Raw genomic sequence first — 21,273 nt, forward strand, 5'->3', positions numbered from 1 at the left:
AGCGCTAATATTCTCGAAGCAATTCGTTGATTTTCAAGGACACTATTGAAAGTCGGCACAAGGTTCTTGGAAAGGGGACAGACAGTAATTTAACCCCTTCCCCCTCTAGTGTTTTACTCTGTAAGGTAGCACTGAATTTTTCTCAGTGAGTTAGAGATTATTTGACGGGATGACATGTCGTCTTTTTTGTGTGACCTGTGGGATGTTTTGGTATAATTTTTTTAAAATCCCCCTAAATTTTCAGTTGGTTAGAACTCTTTATCTTGGCACTTCCCTTTGCTGTATTAAGGGGGCCGGGTGAAGACACTTGTCAAAGGGGGTTGGGGAAAGATATACATCCCCTCGAATTACAAACATAAGATAAAGTTTTTTTTTGGAGTAGCAGCACTTTTATCAATTTAAAAAGACATGATTTATAAAAGCATATTTTTTATTTTGTTAATATTATGCAATTATTTACAAGAAAACCGCTTCATGTTGATGCACATTCAAATTAAACATCATTTTTATTTAATAATACCAATTCATTTTACAATGAGAAAAAAAACCCTACATTTCAAGTAAAATTACATGAAATATTGTACAATAGAATTTAAATTTTTTGATTTCTGTTATTTTCTTAAATCAAAAGTTATACTTCTATTTTATAAACAATTATTCCATATGAAAAACTTGAAAATATTTGTCTTTTTTTCTCATTGTAATAATCAAATGATAAATTAACATTAATAATTATTATTAAAAATCTACGAATGCATAAACAGTTTTTTTTTACTTGTGATCAATTTTTAGTTAGTTTTTCAAGAACAGATATTAAGATTCTTTAAAAAAAAAAAGAAATTTTTTCTCATTGTTTTTTAATTTTATTCCTGTTCTCAACTTATTGTTAATATTCAAAGCACTATTTATGTATAATAATATTAGTATAATTGGACTAATAAGAATTAGCCTTTAACAATTTTAAATTTAATTTATAATTCAAAACCCAAACGTATTAAAAAATTGCTGTACAAAATGTAGTTTATTTTACCACTAAAAATAATAAAAAAAAACCAACAACTAGATCATTCAAAGACATAAAAAATCATTATTATTGGACAATTCAGTTTAATTTCTTGAATAGTTATTATATGTAAAAAAAAAGAAATACTTAATTGCTTATTAATGTAAATTTGAATTTAGAATAGCATTAAACAACTGATATGGCATTTTTTTTTTACAAAGGCGCGTTCTATAAAAAAATTAAATATGTACAAAAACTTTTTAAATCAAATTTGTATTTTATATAAAATAATATGTGAAGGTCAAATAAATAATACTCAGATAACAAATAATTTTTTTTTTAAATTTCTAACAAATGAGTGATCTATTAAAATATATAAGCAATAAAATTTAAATAATGCTTCTGATAATTTTGAAAATTTTTTAAAATAAATTTTTCTAACAACATGAAATAAATAAAATAAACATATATGTAACAACAATGGAAATTTTATTACTTGGATGTTACTCTCTAATCAATGGAAACGCTCAGCGGCCTGAAATAACAAAACCCCTCATCCCCTTTCCTCCTACTGATCAATAAAAGATTTCCATGTAAACACCTAAATTTATTAAAATTTTCCCCCTGTCATAATATCCACGTATATCTTATATCTATTGTAACAACAAATGAAAATCAATTACATTGAGATTAAATCACTAGCAATGTCATACTTTTTACAATTTTCTTTAATAACAAAAATAATTGGTGAAATAAAATTGATTTAAATTCAAACATATCAATTTTTTTCTTCTTCAAATTGAGCTAATTTTTTTAATCAAAACTTGTTAATATCATAATCCATTTCATGAAAACTGTTACATGTAAGTTTTAAGCAAGTAAATAAATGCATACTAAATGCTAAATTATTCAATGTAATTGTAATGTGATTACTTACAGCTATCATAGATTTCATCAATTCATTTAAGAAAATTACTGAGGATAATTTTTTAACAAAGAGGGAGGTCATTTTCAAGTAAATCCCCTAAAGGTGTGTGTTATAAGGCCTAAAAATAGTAGTAGAACGATAAGGTGCTCTATATATTTGTATTCCCTATTGAATAGAACAATAGGGAAGAAATTTTTTTTTTTTTTTTTGATAACCTTTCCTGGAATATCTTTAAAAAATAAGAAATTTCTATCAAACGCTTTGTTTGGCTCAAACTGACACAAATAAAAAAAAATACAATTATAATAAATCAACCTGTAAAGAATGACTTCTTCCTTTGTTTAATGGTATAGATTGTTCTTAACCTTTACCTTGTACCTATAGAAAACATTATTATTATAATTATATTTTTTTTAAATTTTTGTCAGTTTGAGCCAAACAAAGCGTTTGATAGAAATTTCGTATTTTTTAAAGATATTCCAGGTACGGTTATCAAAAAAAAAAAAAAAAATTTCCCTATTGTTCTATTCAATAGGAAATACAAATATATAGAGCACCTTATCGTTCTACTACTATTTTTAGGCCTTATAACACACACCTTTACGGGATTTACTAGAAAATGACCTCCCTCTTTTTAATAAACTCTGTTTTTAGATTCTCAGAGTCAAATAATTAAATTCATATTTAAAATGGGGTTAAATAAAGTATGTATACCATATGAAATAACATACAAACAACATTACACATGTAGCCAATTTCTAATACCACAGCTAAATTTTCAAAGGTTAAAACTAGAAAAAGGATTACTAGTCAATATTATAATGTATCAAATAAATGTAAAGGATTCTTTGGAAAATAAACAATACAAACAAATGATTTGGCTTATAACAAACACCTTCCATCAATATTTGTAAAAAGCTAATTCTATGATTATGTTGTTTTATTAGGATTTTTCTATTTTAATTTTTTTGTTTTGGTTGAATTGTTAGGTTCTAGGTAGAAAACAGCTTTTTTTCCTTTGGTATTAAATTGAAATTTTCTGCTCTTTTGATCAAGTTTGTTGTTAATACAGATAGCTTTGGAATTTCTGATTTAAAACCGTAGTGATGACCATAATGGTTTGGTTTGGCTTGAATGTAAATTCAGCTGCTTGTTAAGAGTTTAGTTGGTAGCTCTTTGATTATGCAGTTGTAAAAAAGCTCATAAAAATGGGAAGAAGCAGCTGTTTTAGTCAGAGTCAGTCTCAAGACAAGTTGGCAGCTGTTGTGGCGGCTGTTGGATGTTGTTGACCGCCTGACTGCTGTTGTCAATAAAACCTAGAATGCTGTTGAGGGAAGGTGTTGAAAAAGATTTCCTCAGCACTTCAGTGCCTGAAAAAATGAAAATTAAGCCATCATGCATTTCATATAAACAATGGCTTCTGTAAAAACCAAAAATTAAAAACTTTATAAAGAAAAAGGCATTAGGTAATCTATATAGAGAAACGAACTTACGATCATGCGTTAGATATAGAGTTGCAGGTTTTAAAATTTATTTTTACCTGGAAATTTAGGAGCTCTTGTTGGACATGGGGTCAATGGAACATGTCTGAAACAAAAACAAATATGTTGAAGTAATATTTCTAACTAACTATTCTAGAATAAAATGTATTACCGTTTGCTAACCTCACATATTTTAGTTGTTACGTGACCCAGAGGGCGTGGATCCTACTCATTACTCACCTACTATTCGCACTATCCGAGGCAACTGTCACGTGACCCCAAGGTATGGGGACCTACTAGGGACCTACTCATTACTCTCCTACTTTCGCATCCAAGGCAACTATGGGGACCTTCTTAGTATCCTACTAAGGACTTACTCATTACTCACCCACTATTTGTATCCGGGGCATCCCATGGTTGTCACGTGACCCCTAGGTCTGGGGACCTACAAGGGAACTACTCATTACCTATAGGTATGAGGACCTACTAGGGACCTACTTATTACTCACCTACTTTTCACATCCAAGGCAACTATGGGGACCTTCTTAGTATCCTACTTAGGACCTACTCATTACTCACCTACTATTCGCATCCGAGGCATCCCATGGTTGTCACGTGACCCCTAGGTCTGGGGACCTGCCCTTCTTGGTCAAAGCTCCAAACATGTTCTTTATTGTGGCCCCTTAAAAAAAACATTAAGATTAATTTGACAACGTTTACGTAAGGTAAGGAGATATTGCTTTAAACTCCAATACGAACAGAAAACAAGTTGAAATGTATTGTTTTATTGACTGTTGTATGCGAATTACCTATTATTTTTTTACGTTTTTTGTTGACAATTAATAAATAATTTTACTTCTCAAAACTTACCTATAGAGCTTCGCTCTGAACTGGTTGGCTCCGGACGGCTGGGCCGTGCGTCCAAACACTTTTGGTAGCGCAGCTTACAAGCAGCTTCTATGGTCTTGCACAGCGGTCCAGCGGTTGGCTCACAATGAAACACGTGGCACACAAAGGTGTCCTAGACATATAGATAGTTAGTAAAAGATAGCAACAAGATAGTTAGCAGGGGCTGTGTTTCGGGAAATTATTTCCATTTGAAACTGTTGAAAATTTAGATATATAAGGGCCGTAAAACTTGTTTTGTGCTGTAACAAAAGAGAAGTGGATAAGAAGGAGGAAAAAGAAGGAAGTGGGTTGTAGGAAAATGTTCAAGTAGAATTGTTTGTTAAAATCATGATCCCTTGGACATTTCTCCCATTTACGTGTGGAACAAATTACAATTATCCCAAAACCTAAAAATTTATATTAAAATTGAAGATAAATGTGAACACAGCCAGACAAAAATACAACATACTACTTCATAAGAAGGATTTGAACTTATTTTCTGATTATTTCCGCCAACTTATAAAAATCAGAGTACATCTTATTTTCATCAAATATAGCATTACGATCAACTATGTATGCCTAATTCATAATCAAATTCTGTTGTGACATGCAGTAATTAACCCAGATAGCATGGCTGTTACTACCTGTGTGGTATGCATAATGAAGGCTGCCTGCTGCACGTTGTTACCAATTCCCAGGAAGGACAGGAAACGAACCCTGCAGTCAATGGGCTCAAAGCCGTCCAGGAAGGAAATCTAAATACATTAAATGATATAAATATTGAACATGAAGGGCAAAAATTATATTACACCTCTTCTATGTTTTATTATTTTTACTGTTTGTATTTATATAAATCAAGATCTATGTTATGTCTAACTTTTGAAAGAATATGAAGTCCACAAAAAAATAAAAGGTAATATTGGGCCTAAAATGTATTTTTTTGTAAATATGAAGCATTTGCAAAATTATAAAATCAATAGGTACAGTACAGAGATGTGAATTTAAAATAGGATGAAGTTATGAATTGGAGATAAAAATGTTTTAGGTTTAAAAGCATTGTTTATTGAATTTTACCAAAATTGCACTGGCTAAGGGAATAAGTAAAATAAATATTAACTTTATACATTGTGCTTCTTTTATGGAACAAAAGTATTGCTTAATATAACCCACTAACCATTGACAGCAATTAATAATCAATATCTTATTATTTTCTTTAACGTGGAACATTTTGTATCGGAAAAAAACATTTCATGGTTTTCATCTAATCGTTCCTTTGGTTTTCTAAAGTGCCTAATTTTTGCCTAAGTTTTGTTCCATCAAAAAAACACACACACTGTAGTTAGACTTTTAACAGCACTGTTGCTAATTATGTCAGTTTTTGTGTGCTAATTGAGACCACCTTGTGTACTGCGTAGGTTTAAAGCAGGTCAAATCTTAATCCTTATATAAAAGTAACAAGATGTCTATGTGTCTGTCTCTGTGTGTGTAAGTAGTATCTCGCTAGCCGCTGAATCGATATGTTTCTACTTGACAGTTTAGCTTCTCATAGGTACTGGGATGAGAAGGTGCCCCTAGAGGCCTTAAGGGGGCGTAGCCACTAGTGTGGCTATATATTGATATTAAGGCTTCAATATGGAAAATTTATTTTCAAAATAGATCAACCTATTCTTTTAAACCCCTGAAAGTTTTGAAAATCCTCATATTACAAAATTTTCAGAATGAATGGATAAACGCCTTGCTTTTTTCTTACAGGGGTTTCAGTCCCCCGCACACCCCCCCCCCTCCTCACACACGCCCCACCACCTAACCATAAAAATTTCTTTTTATTTATTTTTAAATAGATGCACGCAAATATTTACATTTAAAACTTCTAAATATTTTCTTTTGAGATTCAATTAAAAATGAATTTCCTTGTTTTGTTTATTTGTTTCAATTTAAGTTTGGAATAAAAAGTTTTTAATAGTAATTGGTTCGAAGTAAATTTGCATTAAATGCAATTTGATATTTATTATAAATGTACATTAAGTATACCTTAAAATAGTAATAATGAAAATATTCAGAAAAAATCCTTTCAATCATTACTAGACCACAAAACCTACCTCATACCTACATATTTTTGTAAATCTATTGTCATGGTTATGTGAAGGTCAAGGAATAGGGGGATTCGAACTTTTTCACAATTTCCATACCCCAATTATTGTTTAAAGAAAACATAGAGTGCACTCCTTGGTCTTTATACTTTCCCCCATTTCTTTGCACCTAGCCCTTAAACTTAAACAAACTTTGCTATTTTAAACAAGATAATAATATTAGTTCCGGTATTTTGATAATTTACTGAATTAAGTTTACATGTGAAAACACGGGATGCCAAAATAATTTCAAAAACAGAGATTTGTGTTGACAGTGTTATCCTACAGTACAACAGTTTAAAATCTCTTTTAAATTATCTTTAGTTGACATTATTTTACTATTTGACCCATAGAGGTGTTCACACCTCCCCTTCCCCCCCCTGCTAAAACCTTCAAACCCTCCCATTTTACCCCCTCAAATAAAGCTTGGACGTACTTGACCTGACCCTTAGTATATAGTCAAAAAATTTCATTGCTTATGGCATTATTAGTTGCGAGGCTACTCTATAACATGGAAAATAGTCATTTATCCAATCTATAATACAAAATAGAATGATGTGTGTCTGTTCGTCAGTCTATCCGTCCGTCCCTTAAGATCTCGATAACCACTGAACCGATCGGATTCTAATCTTCAAGGAATATTCCTACTGGTCCTGTGGTGGTCTTTTAGGCAGTTAATTTAAAATGTGACAGAACCAGAGGTACTTATTTATTTTTTAATTACCTCTTGGGCAAAGCCCCTAGAGGCTAGGGGCGAAGCCGCTAGTATTATCTAAAGCAAATTTTGAATTGTAGTCATTTATGGTATATCCCACACCCAAACTTGCGGTAACTCTACCAAAACTTGTCTTTATTAACATTTTTACCTTATTTTTCCTTTGCTAATTTCTTTAGACCTAATTGTCCATGATGTTTGTTTTATTTACTAATGCAAAGGAACATAATTTAACAACAAAGGCAAACAAATAAAATGAAATTACACAACATTTTTTCCCAATTTCTATTCCATTAAGAAATATTTTTTTTCATCTAAGCAACTTACCTAATATATATAAAAAGGGAAGTCATTTTCTAGTAAATCCCGTAAAGGTGTGTGTTATAAGGCCTGAAAATAGTAGTAGAACGATAAGGTGCTCTATATATTTGTATTCCCTATTGAATAGAACAATAGGGATTTTTTTTTTTATAACCGTACCTGGAATATCTTAAAAAAATACGAAATTTCTATCAAACGCTTTGTTTGGCTCAAACTGACAAAAATTTAAAAAAAATATAATTATAATAATAATGTTTTCTATAGGTCTTCTTCCTTTGTTTAATGGTATAGATTGTTCTTAACCTTTACCTTGTACCTATAGAAAACATTATTATTATAATTATATTTTTTTAAATTTTTGTCAGTTTGAGCCAAACAAAGCGTTTGATAGAAATTTCTTATTTTTAAAGATATTCCAGGTACGGTTATCAAAAAAAAAAAAAAAAAAATTTCCCTATTGTTCTATTCAATAGGGAATACAAATATATAGAGCACCTTATCGTTCTACTACTATTTTTAGGCCTTATAACACACACCTTTACGGGATTTACTAGAAAATGACTTCCCTCTTTTTAAAGAAGCTTAGTTTTTGTAAAAGCCAGATTTTAGGGTATTTTCCATTGAGTTGATCATTTTTTTCATAGAAATCTTTCTCTCAAAAAATGCTGAACAAACAAAAGGTTTTGATTTTTTTTTCAAAAATCAACCGGCATATTTTTTAATGCTTGTTCCTATTGGCTTTTTAAGATTCCCTTTTTAAAAGATAATAAACTTTTTTTCAAAAAATTCTTTGTTCTATATCTTATTTTAATCTGGAAATTTGTTTTTATTTAATTTTAGTATACACTAGTGGATAATTTAATTTTATACACAGTGTTAGCTAACATGCAGGGAAATAGATAGGTTTTTGAATAACCCCTTTTGATTGCATGAATTTTTTATCAATATTCTAAATATTCATCTTGTAAATAAAGAACATTAAAAAATGTCACAGAAAGCTAGAATATAGCACATACATACAACTTAAAAACTACACCTCCAACTACTCAAACCTTTCAAAGGTTACATGAATCTTCCATACCACAATCTCTGTATCTCTTATAAAGAATATCCGTCCCTTGCAACAATGGCGGGGACATACGAATGTAAATTCTAGTACCCAAGTTCGTTGTCTTATTCCTTAAGATCCCTGGTCCCTTTCTAAGCTTAATAATAGGTAGGAATACTGCTGTTATGTCAGGTGCTTACCTGTACAGTGCTGGGGGCCACAGACACCTGTGCAGTTTTCCACTCTGTCTGCGGTACGGTTTCCATTAGTTCTTTGATGGCCGCGTTGATGGTGTCCATGCCGCTCGGCTGAGATACCTTAAACAATATAATTCGTTGGACATTGTCAAATTTATGTTATGGCTCATGGTGGGGTGAATTGAATCTTTTAGGATGTCCCCAAGCCTGTGTGACAATATATAATTAACCCTTTGATTGCATGACCTTTCTTATAAAAATCTTACTGCTTCAAATTTCAAAGTGATTTAAACATTTGAGTGTTTGCAAGGATACATTGGACTGTAAAATATACTGGTCTCCAAAGTTTTATAAAAACATTTTCCCTTTCTTTTAACTTTGTGATCTTAATCAAATTTTGATTGGGTAGTAAAAACTAACAATGTTCAAACTTATCCATGATAAACCTACAGGAAGTGTTATTTATTTTATTGTACATTAATTTATTGTCAATTGTACTATCCAAGAAAATTTCTTTGTATTTGGAATACTATTAACAATCGGGCAATGACATTAAACTATAGTCCTCCCGGTAACTATAAGAGAACTTTATACTTTGAGCCACAGCCATAGGTTTATTCTGTTGCTAACACTCTTTTAAACATATACAACGTTTCAATTAATAAATAAAGTTATCAGGGATCTTAGAGTATAAGATAATGGACTATTAATTGAATTATTTTTTGTACATTATAATTATTAGTTGATGATTGAAGGGTTGTCCCAACTACTAATTTGGAACCAATCAAATCACAATTCAATAAGAGTACTCAAAGATTTTGATCCAACGAATAAGAAGATAAAGCACTTAAAATACTTTGGATAACAGAGTAAGTTCTCCTCAACCCCTGAAAATTATTAAATACCTACCCCTTTTCCCTGTACATAAGGAAACTATCTAAAATGCACTTTAAATATAAAATTTTCACTAGAGTAAATGGAATTTTATGTTTAAAACAAAAGATCTAAATATAGAGAATTTTATCTGCATTAAAACTCTTCAGATTTCAATTAAGCATATATTAATACTAAAATTAAATTAGATTTGTTACTAAAAAAGACAGAATTAAATATTTTTGTTATTATATTGTACTTTTTTAATCTTTTAAATTCTATTAGTTAATATTTTGTGTCATAATATAATGCCAAAAACATAAAATTACGTGCACTTGAGTTTCATCCAAACTGGTGTTTGTTATTTTTTATTATTTTATTCGTGGAAAAATGTCTATGATATAATACGAAACATTGTTCTTCAGTATGGCTAAGAATTTGCTTCTGTAACAAAACAGAGATGGTTACGTCCAAAATTGACGAAGGTGTTTAAGATGTTAAGATGAAAGTAAAGGCATATTTTAAAAGATGTAGAGAAAAAAAGAAACAAAAGATTTAATAGGTTTAACTACTAAGCTAAAATTCTTCAGACAAAGAAAGTTAGAGCACATGAGATAAACCTGAATAATTTTTGTGCAGTATTTGTAAATAATTTATAACTTTAGTAATATGTTTTTGATTATATGTTGTAAACTGATAAAAGAAAACCAATAAAATACGTAATTTGATAAAATAACAAATAAATTCTTAAGTATGAAGGGTTTTGTTGTATTTATTCAGGAGAAAGAACTTGACAGAAGGACGGAAGGATAATATCAGAGTAGCTTCGCCCTTAAAAATAATTAAAAATCAGTAGAAAAGTAATTTTCATTATTTATGACGCAATATAAATAAAATGAATGTGTTCTAAAAGAAAAAAAGATGTGTAGGCGGATTTAATAGTAGGAGAAAAAAATTGATTATCTAATAAATGATATAATACAACTAGCTTTTTAGTATGAGAAATTTTGTATTAAAATAATTTCAAAAATAAAAAAAAAAAATTTTTCTCTATAGGTATATAATAAGTAATGAGATGTCTGTTTTAAAGCAAAAGATAGTTTTTTTTATTTAAAGACCTATAAGGATATTTTAAAGAACAGAGAACTGAATTGCTTTGGACGATGCCGTTAGTAAGGATAGATGTACAACATCTAATCTATCCTATTATATACCTAAAGCATTAAGCTTTTTTTGGCTGTGGTAAAGGATCTTGCTAACCGCTAAACCGAAATGGTTCTCATTTACAATTTAGCTTTGTATAGGATCTTTAAAGGTTTAGAACTATTTTTGGGGAGGGTGCCACAACAATCCTAAGTGATAAAAATGTAAAACTAAAAAAACAAAGAAAGTAGTTGAATTACCCACTTCCCCTAATGCCCCTCTAGGGGCGTATCCGCTTGTGTAATATAATATTTTAAGCTATAGTAATATTCTAGGATTATACAATAAAATTGCATTTTTACTCATAACTTTTTACAAGTCCTGGCAAAAAGGAATAGGTTTGTAAGTCGAAAATGAACTTTAGACATTTTACAAAATTTGAACAAATGCTCTCCGACTAAATAATTGCAATTTTAAGTGAATTTTTTACTTTGTAATATAAAAATTGGTAAATATTAAGAATCCTATTAATTATATCAAGTAGTAAGTATATCATTGGACTAAAATATATCAAGAATTACTTTTGACTTTGGATTATTTTTTAGGGAAGCTGTATGTTTGTGTTGGGATTGTTTTATGTACTTTTAATACCTGTTTAATTTACGTTACCCTAGAAGCATACACTTTGAAACAGTATTTATGGATACTCTTAGAAAAAATATTCTTTTGGGAATACAGTTTTATCAAATTTGTATGACATACTATGGAGTCATTTATAGCTGCTGCGCCAATTTTAAAAAGTTGCCTTGAAACTTTATATACTTTTACAGTAATATAATTTTTATGAGTCTACTTTTTATTATTTTATCCCTGCTTAAGCCTAAATTTACCAAGCTATAAAAAGAATGCACATAAAAAGGCAGTTTAGTTAGCTTTATGGTTTTTTAGTCTGTCACAAAATTTTATACCATAATTTTTATATAATATATCGTCAAAAAACTAAAGTAAAAAATTATAGAATGATAATTAGGAATTTATTAACAATTAGAGAAATCATCTGCTAAGGGTATAATAAATAATACCATATAAAAATTTAATTTTGATATTTTTTTATTATTCTACTCTCCTTTGCTAAATAAGATTGAATTGAATATTTTTTGACAAATGCTACTTTAAGGTCAAACTGTTTCTAAATTAGCAAAATGTATACCTTAGTCTGTTACATTTCTTTGTTATTTTAAAGAAATAGAATTTCTGTCAAATTTTTAAAATTACCTTCACGAAGGACAACCACTTAGTCAAATAGCGCAGCAATAACTTTTTACTTCTGCTTTTCAATCAACTGACACTTTTTTATAAGAGAATATCTTGGATTAGTTTTAATTTAATATTGTTATAATAACTCTTATAATTCAGATGTAAACTTTTTATGTAAATAATTAAGACAAATTATCAACGTTTAAATGAAAACAAGAACAATATTTGACAGTATGTTTTCCGCCGCTGTTTCTTTGAATCCTAGTGCTAGAGCCCATGTTTTTTACTAAAGTATTTTGTAATGGTTTCACCCTCACCCTTCAGACCACGTGGAGATATAAGACAGACGTACTGACATATTCTAGTGAACCTGTAAAAGTATAGAATCAGTTGACTCAAACATCGAGAATATTCTACCCCAGGCGAATTGGAGAAACAGAATTTTAATTTAATAAACTATTTGGTACTTTTCCTTAAAGTCTTATCGATCACCGAACCTCCCGCATTTAAAACTAATTAAAAATAAGGGAAGGGGGTTATTTTTTTTTCCCTATGTCTGTTTAATCCCTGCAGGGGGGTTTAATCCTGAGGGGCTAGCTACCAAGTACCCAATCTACCTAAAACAACCTGACATATAATAACATAAAATATTCCCACTCACTCATTTTCAAATAATGTAAAAAGAGAGAGAGAGAGAGAGGGGGGGGGGGAGAGAGAATTGGGCTCAACGAGGCTCTAGAGGAAAACAACCAACTATTTTTCCATTTCTTAACTAAATACAAACTCTTTTCAACTCAAAGGTTGTCTTAACATAGATATGGAGAACGGTATAAAAAAATAGAGATAAAACAAAATACAGCTAAAGATGGATTCTAAAACAAGGACAATTGTGTAAAAATAAGGGAAGCAAGAACAGGGTTACTAAATTAAATATAAATTAAGCATAATCTTCGCATTATGTTTTATTTTGTCTTGAGCAATATATCTCCTTAACTAGTGGACCAATAAATTTGTGCTTTTCAGAAAGTCTTGGGATGGATTTAGGGTCATGACATCCCCTCCTCAAACCCAAAAAGATGTATCTAATAGAGGCTAGGGGCACAGTTACAAAAAATAGGTAAATCCGCATGTATTTACTACAACTTTAAAAATATCGTAAAAAAAAAGTTTATGTTGTTTTGAATGAGTACTTATAGCTGTAAATAATAGATAAACCAGACTCGAAAACATTTTCAAATTGAAAACTTAAATCAGGATTTATGTAGTTTAGACTTTATCTGTTCAGTTTATAAGCGAAGAAAAGATGTTCTTTAAGTTATACACATTAGTCTGTCTATTAGTTAGTCAGTCATTTAGTTGTTAACATGTTTTACCCCTGGCCTGTTTCCCAAATAAATAATACGTTGTCACTATAATGCAATGTAGAGAGAGATTGGACAGAGGTTTGTAAATTATAGTGATACCCAGAGTATTAAAATACAATCTTTTATTCGAAGGTTTACTTTGTGCACTTATATTGAATCTTCTTGGTGGTTTGTAAAAAACTTGAATAATTTGTCACCAGAAAAAAAATCTTTGTCTGATCCCTTAAGATTCCTGCCTTTAATGCTACTGTAAGGGCATAAAACCCCTTCATTTTTTCCCATCATATGTATATACAAACTTTAAAGCTAGATGTTTTAAAGTTATGAACGAGTGGTGGGTCATCACTTTCGTATATGTTATATGATTTTTGCAATTGCAAAACTTAGAAATTTTTTGCCGACAATAAAGTAATTTGGAAATTTGTAATTTGAGCGCTGTATTAAAATTAATTAGTAAAGTGAAAGCTTTCTGTCGGGGAGGTTACGGGTTAGAGTCTTTACTTCCTCACGTTAAAATAGAGAAATTAAAATTTAACCTACTATTGCTGTAGTTAGATAAGGAGTAATGCCTTGGTCCATAAATAGAAGCAAATCACACCTAAGCACAGTTAGGCAATCCAGACAAATGTCGTGAAATTAAAAGGTTGACTATTGTGCGAAAACTCGGAATTGACGGGGTTATGCTAGTCTTTGGGGGAAACGTTGGCAAACCTAAACGAGTATATCTATCTAGAAGAGTGTATATCTGGCGGCTAAATACAGAATGGGCCCCAGGCTAAACTTTATTTCATATTTATATGCAAGAGACATGTTGTCATCAAATTTAAAATGGAAAGGTATCAAATTTTTGAAAGGTACACATTTTTTTGTTTTATTGAATAAAATAAAATTACACTTTCAACAGAGAAAAAAAATTTAGAAGTGCCCAAAGTTTTTGAGCCTATACAAAATGTAATGGTTATTACAAAACGTTGGAAACCTGTTTAATTTACTTTCCAATTTCCCCCTCTACCTCCCAGACAGCATATACACTTCACAAATAAGAACATTTTTCGGATCAACTGCAGTTCACGGTAAAATATTCCTGGTAACAAATATTTCCAAAAATCAAATCTATGAATTTTAAAGGCTGCTAGCTACCAAACGGCTGAACGTACAGATCACCGTTTTAGGCGACATAAGAAGGCCTACAAATAATCTGGAATAGCCATAAATTAATAATGCACAATTTTCTTGCAGTGCAGAGAAATGCGCGAAAAAGACATACTTTACGCATTTTTTTTCTTCAATGAAACTTTCCCTGTGCATCATTGGATCTTGGCTATTCCAGATTATTTGTAGGGCTTCTTATGCCGCTTAAAACAGTGTGCGGGCATGATCTGTACGTTTAGCCGTTTGACAGCTAGCAGCCTTTAAAATTCATAGATTTTAAAAATATTCGTTACCAGGAATATTTTACCGTCAACTGCAGTTGATCCCATTTTTCTTCTAATTTGATATTGTGATTCTTGTATCATGTTGTTAACTAAAGGGACGGAACCGTAAATATAGAAAAGCTTTGCTTAAAAAATCTATGAATCGACATATCGTTACCTGGATATTACCAAGATACCAGGCCTTCATGGTCTTCCTAGGTTCCTCCATGGGCGTGGGAAAGGATTCAACAGCGTGGACAATTCTCTTGCCGGTGCTACCACTCCCCTCAACAGCCAGGCTAGTTGGCCGACAATTTACACGCTCCCTGAAATAAATCACCCATTAACTAATTATTGAAATATTCAAACCTGATTTATAATACTTAATTATCTTCAGAAACTTGACTTAAGAAACAAAAAGAACAGCCAAGTCATTTGTTGTACTGCCAATAAATCACTTCATATCACATATTTTATTTAGCTCTAGTTTTAACCACTATGCTTTTCTTTGATCAAAAGATACAGTCACTGACATGGCTAACCAAAGCCTGATTACAAAAAAAAATATTAAAAAGCAGAGCCAAGTCATTCCAGCTATTAATGAGATCTTGAGCTTCAGATAGTCTGCAGATATATGAAAAGGCTGACACACTGACAATTAGACATTGTTCTCATTTGTATTACAGATATTATAATCTTAGTTTGTACTGTTCGAAAATCTACAGCTGAGATTATATGCATTTAAAATGTAAAATAATGGGTGTGAAATTTGAGTATTTAAAGTGGATGCTTTGGATTTAGTTTGGATTTTAATCAGAAATGAAAGAAAAGGTAAAAAGTAAAATATATATTTAAATTAGGATGGCCATTTCTTGCTCTGGCTAACCTGTTCTATGACCAAAACTTTTGCCATAGCCTTTTTAGTAGAGAAGCTACTCTAAAGTTCGAAATGTCCGTCTGTCTGAAACGTTTTGGAGAAGACGTGATTTTCTCAGCTGCTATAAAAATGAGAAGGATGAAACTTCTAGTCACGTATTATCAATATGAAGCATAATTAATTATAAAAAAACAATCATGGCGGTCGGGCGCTACTTATGGATGTTGTCATCCTAGTTTTATGTGATAACATATAGGACATTCTACAAATTGAGAACTATGTACAAAAGTTAAACTTTACTTGCTTTTTAAATGTACTAAACAAAATTTTCTTAACATCTTGTTGGGTTTGTAGTATAATTGTTTACAATTTCTACCAAAATTGTATTTATGTTTTCCTTAAAAAATGCTACCCTAATTAAAGGAATAACTATAAATTTTATACTTTATTCTGAAACCTTTTTGTAAAATTCAAAGTTCCTACACCCCTGGATATGGTTATGCTTCTTTAATTACCTAACCAAAATTCATTTAATTAATTTGCAAAACAGCCAGTGTTCTATGGATACTTAGTGACAAAATATAACAACAATATATATACATGTTTTACATGTTAGGTCTTTGCTATTCTAGATTATTTCTAGGCCTCTTTTTGCCATTTTTTTCCAACACATTGTTTAAAGAAACTTTAAAAGCTAAAATTATTTTAAATAAAAAATCCTCCAACCTTTTATCTACAAAATCTTCAAACCAGAATGAAGTTAGAAACTTTTTAAAATGCTAACTTTTTTATGAAAATAAAAATGATGGAAAATCTTTTAATGTTAAACCGCTTTGCGACCTTCATAAATTTTGACTTTATGAACATTTTAACGTTAACTTTTTAAAAAGTCAGAGATCATAAGGGATAAAACAATGGGTCACAACATAATTTAAAGCATTAATTAATATCTGTATATTAAAATCGTTGGTGGAAAAGTCTTGACACTTAATGTTTGTAAAACTTAATCAAGCTTTACATAAAGTACCTAAAGTTTATAAAAACTTTTGGTACCAGAATAATTTACACTTTTAATGTCCCCTCTCTTATAGGGGTGGCTATATGAGCACTTTGCCAAGCTTGGTAATCCTAAAACCAAAAGGCCTCCAAGAATAATATAATCAATTTCCTCCATTTACAAACTAATTATATAGCAGATGCGATTCTAAAATTTAAAAATTACACCAATTTTATCGGCTAATAAAAGGCCACAAAAAAAGACAGTCAAGAACCAATTAAACACAGGAAGCAATAACGACTAATAGAGGAATAAGTATAGAAGTAAATGATATTTTATTGTCTCTAAAAATGTTTATTTGTATCTATACTAAAACTTATAAATCGTGTACTCTAAGTTTTCTACAGAGCATTTTTCCTACCAATAAGTTTTTGCCTCAAACAAACAATACATTTTTTGCTTATCAGGGATAAGAGATGGTTTATCTGAAGTAAAATTTTTTTTTCCTAACTTAACGCCAATATAATGTTTACGTATAAATAAAATAATGTAATAAACCCCTTAAAAAAAGGAAAACTAGTGTTTTTAACCCTTGTTCCTGATTAAAACTTCTTCAAACATTACAGCAATAAATTTTTTCTACATAGTAAAATGTGTTTCTTTCATATGTAAGCAGATCTATGCTCTTTAAAGAAGCGGCCTATTGGTTCACTACAGCCTAAATTTAAGATGAACTTTTCTTTAGAAGAAGGAAATCATTCAAAATAGTTTAAAATGTTAAATGGCCTTAAATTATCTTTTATGTTTTTAAAGAAAAAAATTTTAATAGTTATATATCATATTTTCGTAATATTGTGAATGCTAGAAAGGATATTAAAATTATTTCAACAATTTTGGTCATGTGATCAAAATTTGAATTTTCCTTCTACTATTGCCCCCTCTGGGGGCGAAGTAGGTGGAAATTTAAATATTTGTCACTTGACCTTAATATTGGTGAAATAATTTTGAATGACCTTTCTTGTATAAGCAATATTAATAAAATATGATACTTGGTTTTGTCTCATTCTCTATCTTTTTCTTAAATTCAAAAAAGTCTATCAAAAAATTTACATCATCTAAGGGTGAACAATAAATATCTCTGTCTATTTTTCTCTATATTTCTTCCCCCTCCCCCCTCCCTCACTTTTCTGTCTATTTCCTTCTCTCTCTCCTCCTCTTTTGTACGTTCATTTATACAATAGAGATAACCTAGAGACAGCACAAGGGAATTTTGTTTACATTATGTATCAGCTATAAATTGTTGAATATCTTAGGTTAAAGCTTTCCTTGGGTGAAATATTTGAAGAAAATATTTCTTCCATCATATAATGTGAAGCGTATGACACAACATATAATAAGTTAGTTATAAATAATTTAACTTCTTATAATAAAGTTATCTTTCTAAAAATTATATCATTGCAAAATTTAGTTGCAAATAATGTTGCCTATAGGGCTGTATTTTATATACAACAAAAAGTGAACAAGAAAAAATGGGGTCAGATTGACCATCTATGTCTAATGTTTATACCCACATCAAATATTAAATTATAACAATGTACAGTAGAGTGGATCAATTTTGGACATTGAATTTGTAATCAACATCTACAGTTTAAACGTCATATAAGAAACCTAAATATAAAAATTGATTTTGTCCTTGAGGGGAAATGGGGGGAAGGTGTTTCCATGCATTAAAAATTTTAGAAGTTTATTCTGGAGGTGCAACTTTTTTTCTTTCAAAGTATTGCTTTATGCATCTTTTTGAATTTGTCTTGTTGATTAATATAAGAATATCAAATTGGTTTTAAAAAATATTCATCCAAGCATGAAAAATCTTAAATTAAATGTAAAATCTCTTGGTTTTTAAATTTATTTATGGATTTTTCTTGCTAGGATCAATAGTTTTAAAAACAGATTTTTTATTCTTATTCTACTCTTTAAGACAAAATTGGGAAGGTGCATAAAGCTATACTTTGAAAGAAAAATAATTGCCCCCCCCCCAAAAAAAAAAAAAAAAAAATTCTCCCCACAAGTGTCTTTCTAAAAGTTTACATGCATCAGCGAGCCTCCCCATTATTCAAAATATTTTCTTTTCATTTTTTTGTCTCTTATATGATGTTCAGACAGAAAGTGTATGTAGCACATTTAAAATTAGAAAATCATTGAAAATCAAGCCACTCTAATGTACAGCATTTATTTCTTCAATTCCACAGTACAAAATTATTCCTGTATTTAAATTTAACATATCATATAGGAAAAAATATTCTTGTATTTAAAATTAAAAATCATGTTGGAATTTTTTTTACAATTTTTAAATTTTTTTTAATAATGTACAGCAAATTATTTCCTTTTTATCTCATGTTTTGAAATTTATAAGATAGTTAGAATAAATTACAGAAATAATGAAAGATTTAAAGAAGAGAGCGTCAGGGGGGGGGTCGAGGGGGGTTTCCCCCCTCAGGAGAGGGGGGGTTGAGGGGGGTCTCCCCCCTCAGAAAAAGCTTGGGCTTAAATCTTCAACAAATAAAGAAAACTAAATTATTTTAAAAATTTCTTTTTTATGTTAAATATTATTATTTTTGTGACACTTGATTTTGAATGACAAAAAATGTTGAAATAAATATTACCCACTGTATGAAATGTTAAATTAGAAATCAATAATGATGTTGGAAAATTTATTCTCATTTTATACTCTGAAAAAAGGAATTGACAAAAAATAATAATTTTTATTCCAAACTTTTAAAACAGCATGCCTATTTCTTATTGGTTGACACTCGAATTAAAATAAAATAATGAATATTATTTCAAGACCAGAAATAAATTTGAAATAAATAATTTTCTTTCCCCTATATTTTTTATTCCAAAATGCCAAGAATTAATTTTGAAATAAAATAATTTTCTTTCCAATATTTTTATTCCTTTTTCTTATTGGAAGTCATTTTGTGTCCAATGAGAGACTAGTGTTTAAATATTTTAAAGCTTATTACAGCATTTATTTTGAATATGATAATAGCAACATTCTCACATTAAATGTGATAAAAATAAAGATAAAAAATTTGTCCGTGTTAATGCCATAGTTTCTTAGTGTTTGCACCGAAGTAGTGTGACTAGGACGAGACACTTATGTATGACAGCCACCAGGGCCAGCTCAAGCTCAACGCACACGTACTTGACCCGCTGCATCATGGGTCCTCTTTTTATGGCCTCGCCCTCGTCCAAAATTAAGTCACCGTAACGAATGATGCTCTCCAAATTTGTTGCTATTCATGTTTTTTCTTCTCTTTTTTAAAAACATATAATTTGTGTAAACATTTCTTATGTCCAAATTTGCAAAAGATGAATGGTCCTGTATCAAGAATGACAACATTTATAAAAGTAGAGCACCATTAGTAATGAGAAAATCATTAACTATATTCTCTGTAAAATATACTGGTTTCTCATTCGTCGCTTAAAATATTAGGCGGTTTTCATACATCCTTATTAGGTTGTTTTTTCCTCAATTAATCTTTAATTTTTTTTATCGTAGATAAGGTTGAAATAAATTCATCATTCATTGTCTTATCCCCAGGATATACCCCATACATACAGACTTACTTAATTATATAGAAGCTACATTACAACAAATAAATTGGTTTTCAGATATTTCATTGGAGGATTTCCTTTTGTTCAAGATAAAAAGATTGAAAATCGAACAACAACCATTTGTTAGATATTTCTAATTATTTTGATTACACAAATTTATGACCATTTTAAACGGTCAAACGGCTTAACGTACACTTTCATAATCAGACTATCAAGAAGTAAATAGAATTTTTGTAAAAACAATTCTATACACTGTTAAAAATAATTTTTTTATTTAGTATCAATTGATACTCTGGAGAGTATTGGACTCGTAAGTACGCTAAAACTATATAATTAATATATAACACTATTTAATACTATAGAACACAATAATTATTACTATACAGAACCCATACATTTTTTAGTATCGATTGATACGCTCTAGGGTACTGGAAAATACGCTACAGAAATGTTAATTAAAATAGTACTATTTGATACACTCTAGGGTACTGGAAAATACGCTACAGAAATGTTTATTAAAATAGTACTTTTTGATACACTCTAGGGTACTGGAAAATACGCTACAGAAATGTTTATTAAAATAGTACTATTTGATACACTCTAGGGTACTGGAAAATACGCTACAGAAATGTTTATTAATTTAATACTATTTGATACGCTGTAGAGTATCAGACAATACTAGTTTATTAAAATAGTAACTATTCATACCTTCTAGGGTACGAATCTGTACTGTAAAAAATAATTGAAACAGACACCATTCGTGCACACCTCTCATGGAAGTGTTTCAATGCTTGGTCGTTTTAGACAAAGATGAAATGTTACTATTTATGCTGAGATTTATAGTTTTGATTTTTGTAATTATGGCTGACCATAGTTTTTATTTTTAAGGATCATGTTTAGTCCTAAACATCTTTAAAGTCATTTTTTTACTAAATTTACATTTAATTTAATGTTTTATGGCTCTGCTTGGTATGTTTGTTGATATAATAAAATGTATATGTACATATAATAATCATATA

The 21,273-nt window shown here is 30.0% G+C and overlaps 1 protein-coding gene across 2 annotated transcripts in view; it reads right to left on the reverse strand.

Annotated features, from left to right (window-relative positions):
- Positions 1-412: 412 nt before the first annotated feature.
- LOC145319051 (protein Fe65 homolog) overlaps positions 413-21,273 on the reverse strand; it is a 113,461-nt gene continuing 92,600 nt past the window's right edge. For both annotated transcript variants that reach the window (XM_080160876.1, XM_080160875.1), the window contains exons 19-25: positions 14,941-15,088; positions 8,714-8,830; positions 4,945-5,055; positions 4,283-4,433; positions 3,992-4,094; positions 3,472-3,518; positions 413-3,301 (exon numbers count right to left, since the gene is read on the reverse strand). In XM_080160876.1, coding sequence (XP_080017002.1) covers positions 4,024-4,094; positions 4,283-4,433; positions 4,945-5,055; positions 8,714-8,830; positions 14,941-15,088 — 598 coding nt within the window. In that variant the 3' untranslated portion in view covers positions 413-3,301; positions 3,472-3,518; positions 3,992-4,023. The remainder of the gene's footprint in view (positions 3,302-3,471; positions 3,519-3,991; positions 4,095-4,282; positions 4,434-4,944; positions 5,056-8,713; positions 8,831-14,940; positions 15,089-21,273) is intronic.

Source organism: Acartia tonsa, chromosome 5, assembly GCF_053477335.1.
Source record: "Acartia tonsa isolate MP-2025a chromosome 5, ASM5347733v1, whole genome shotgun sequence".
NCBI classification, from domain to species: Eukaryota; Metazoa; Arthropoda; class Copepoda; order Calanoida; family Acartiidae; genus Acartia; species Acartia tonsa.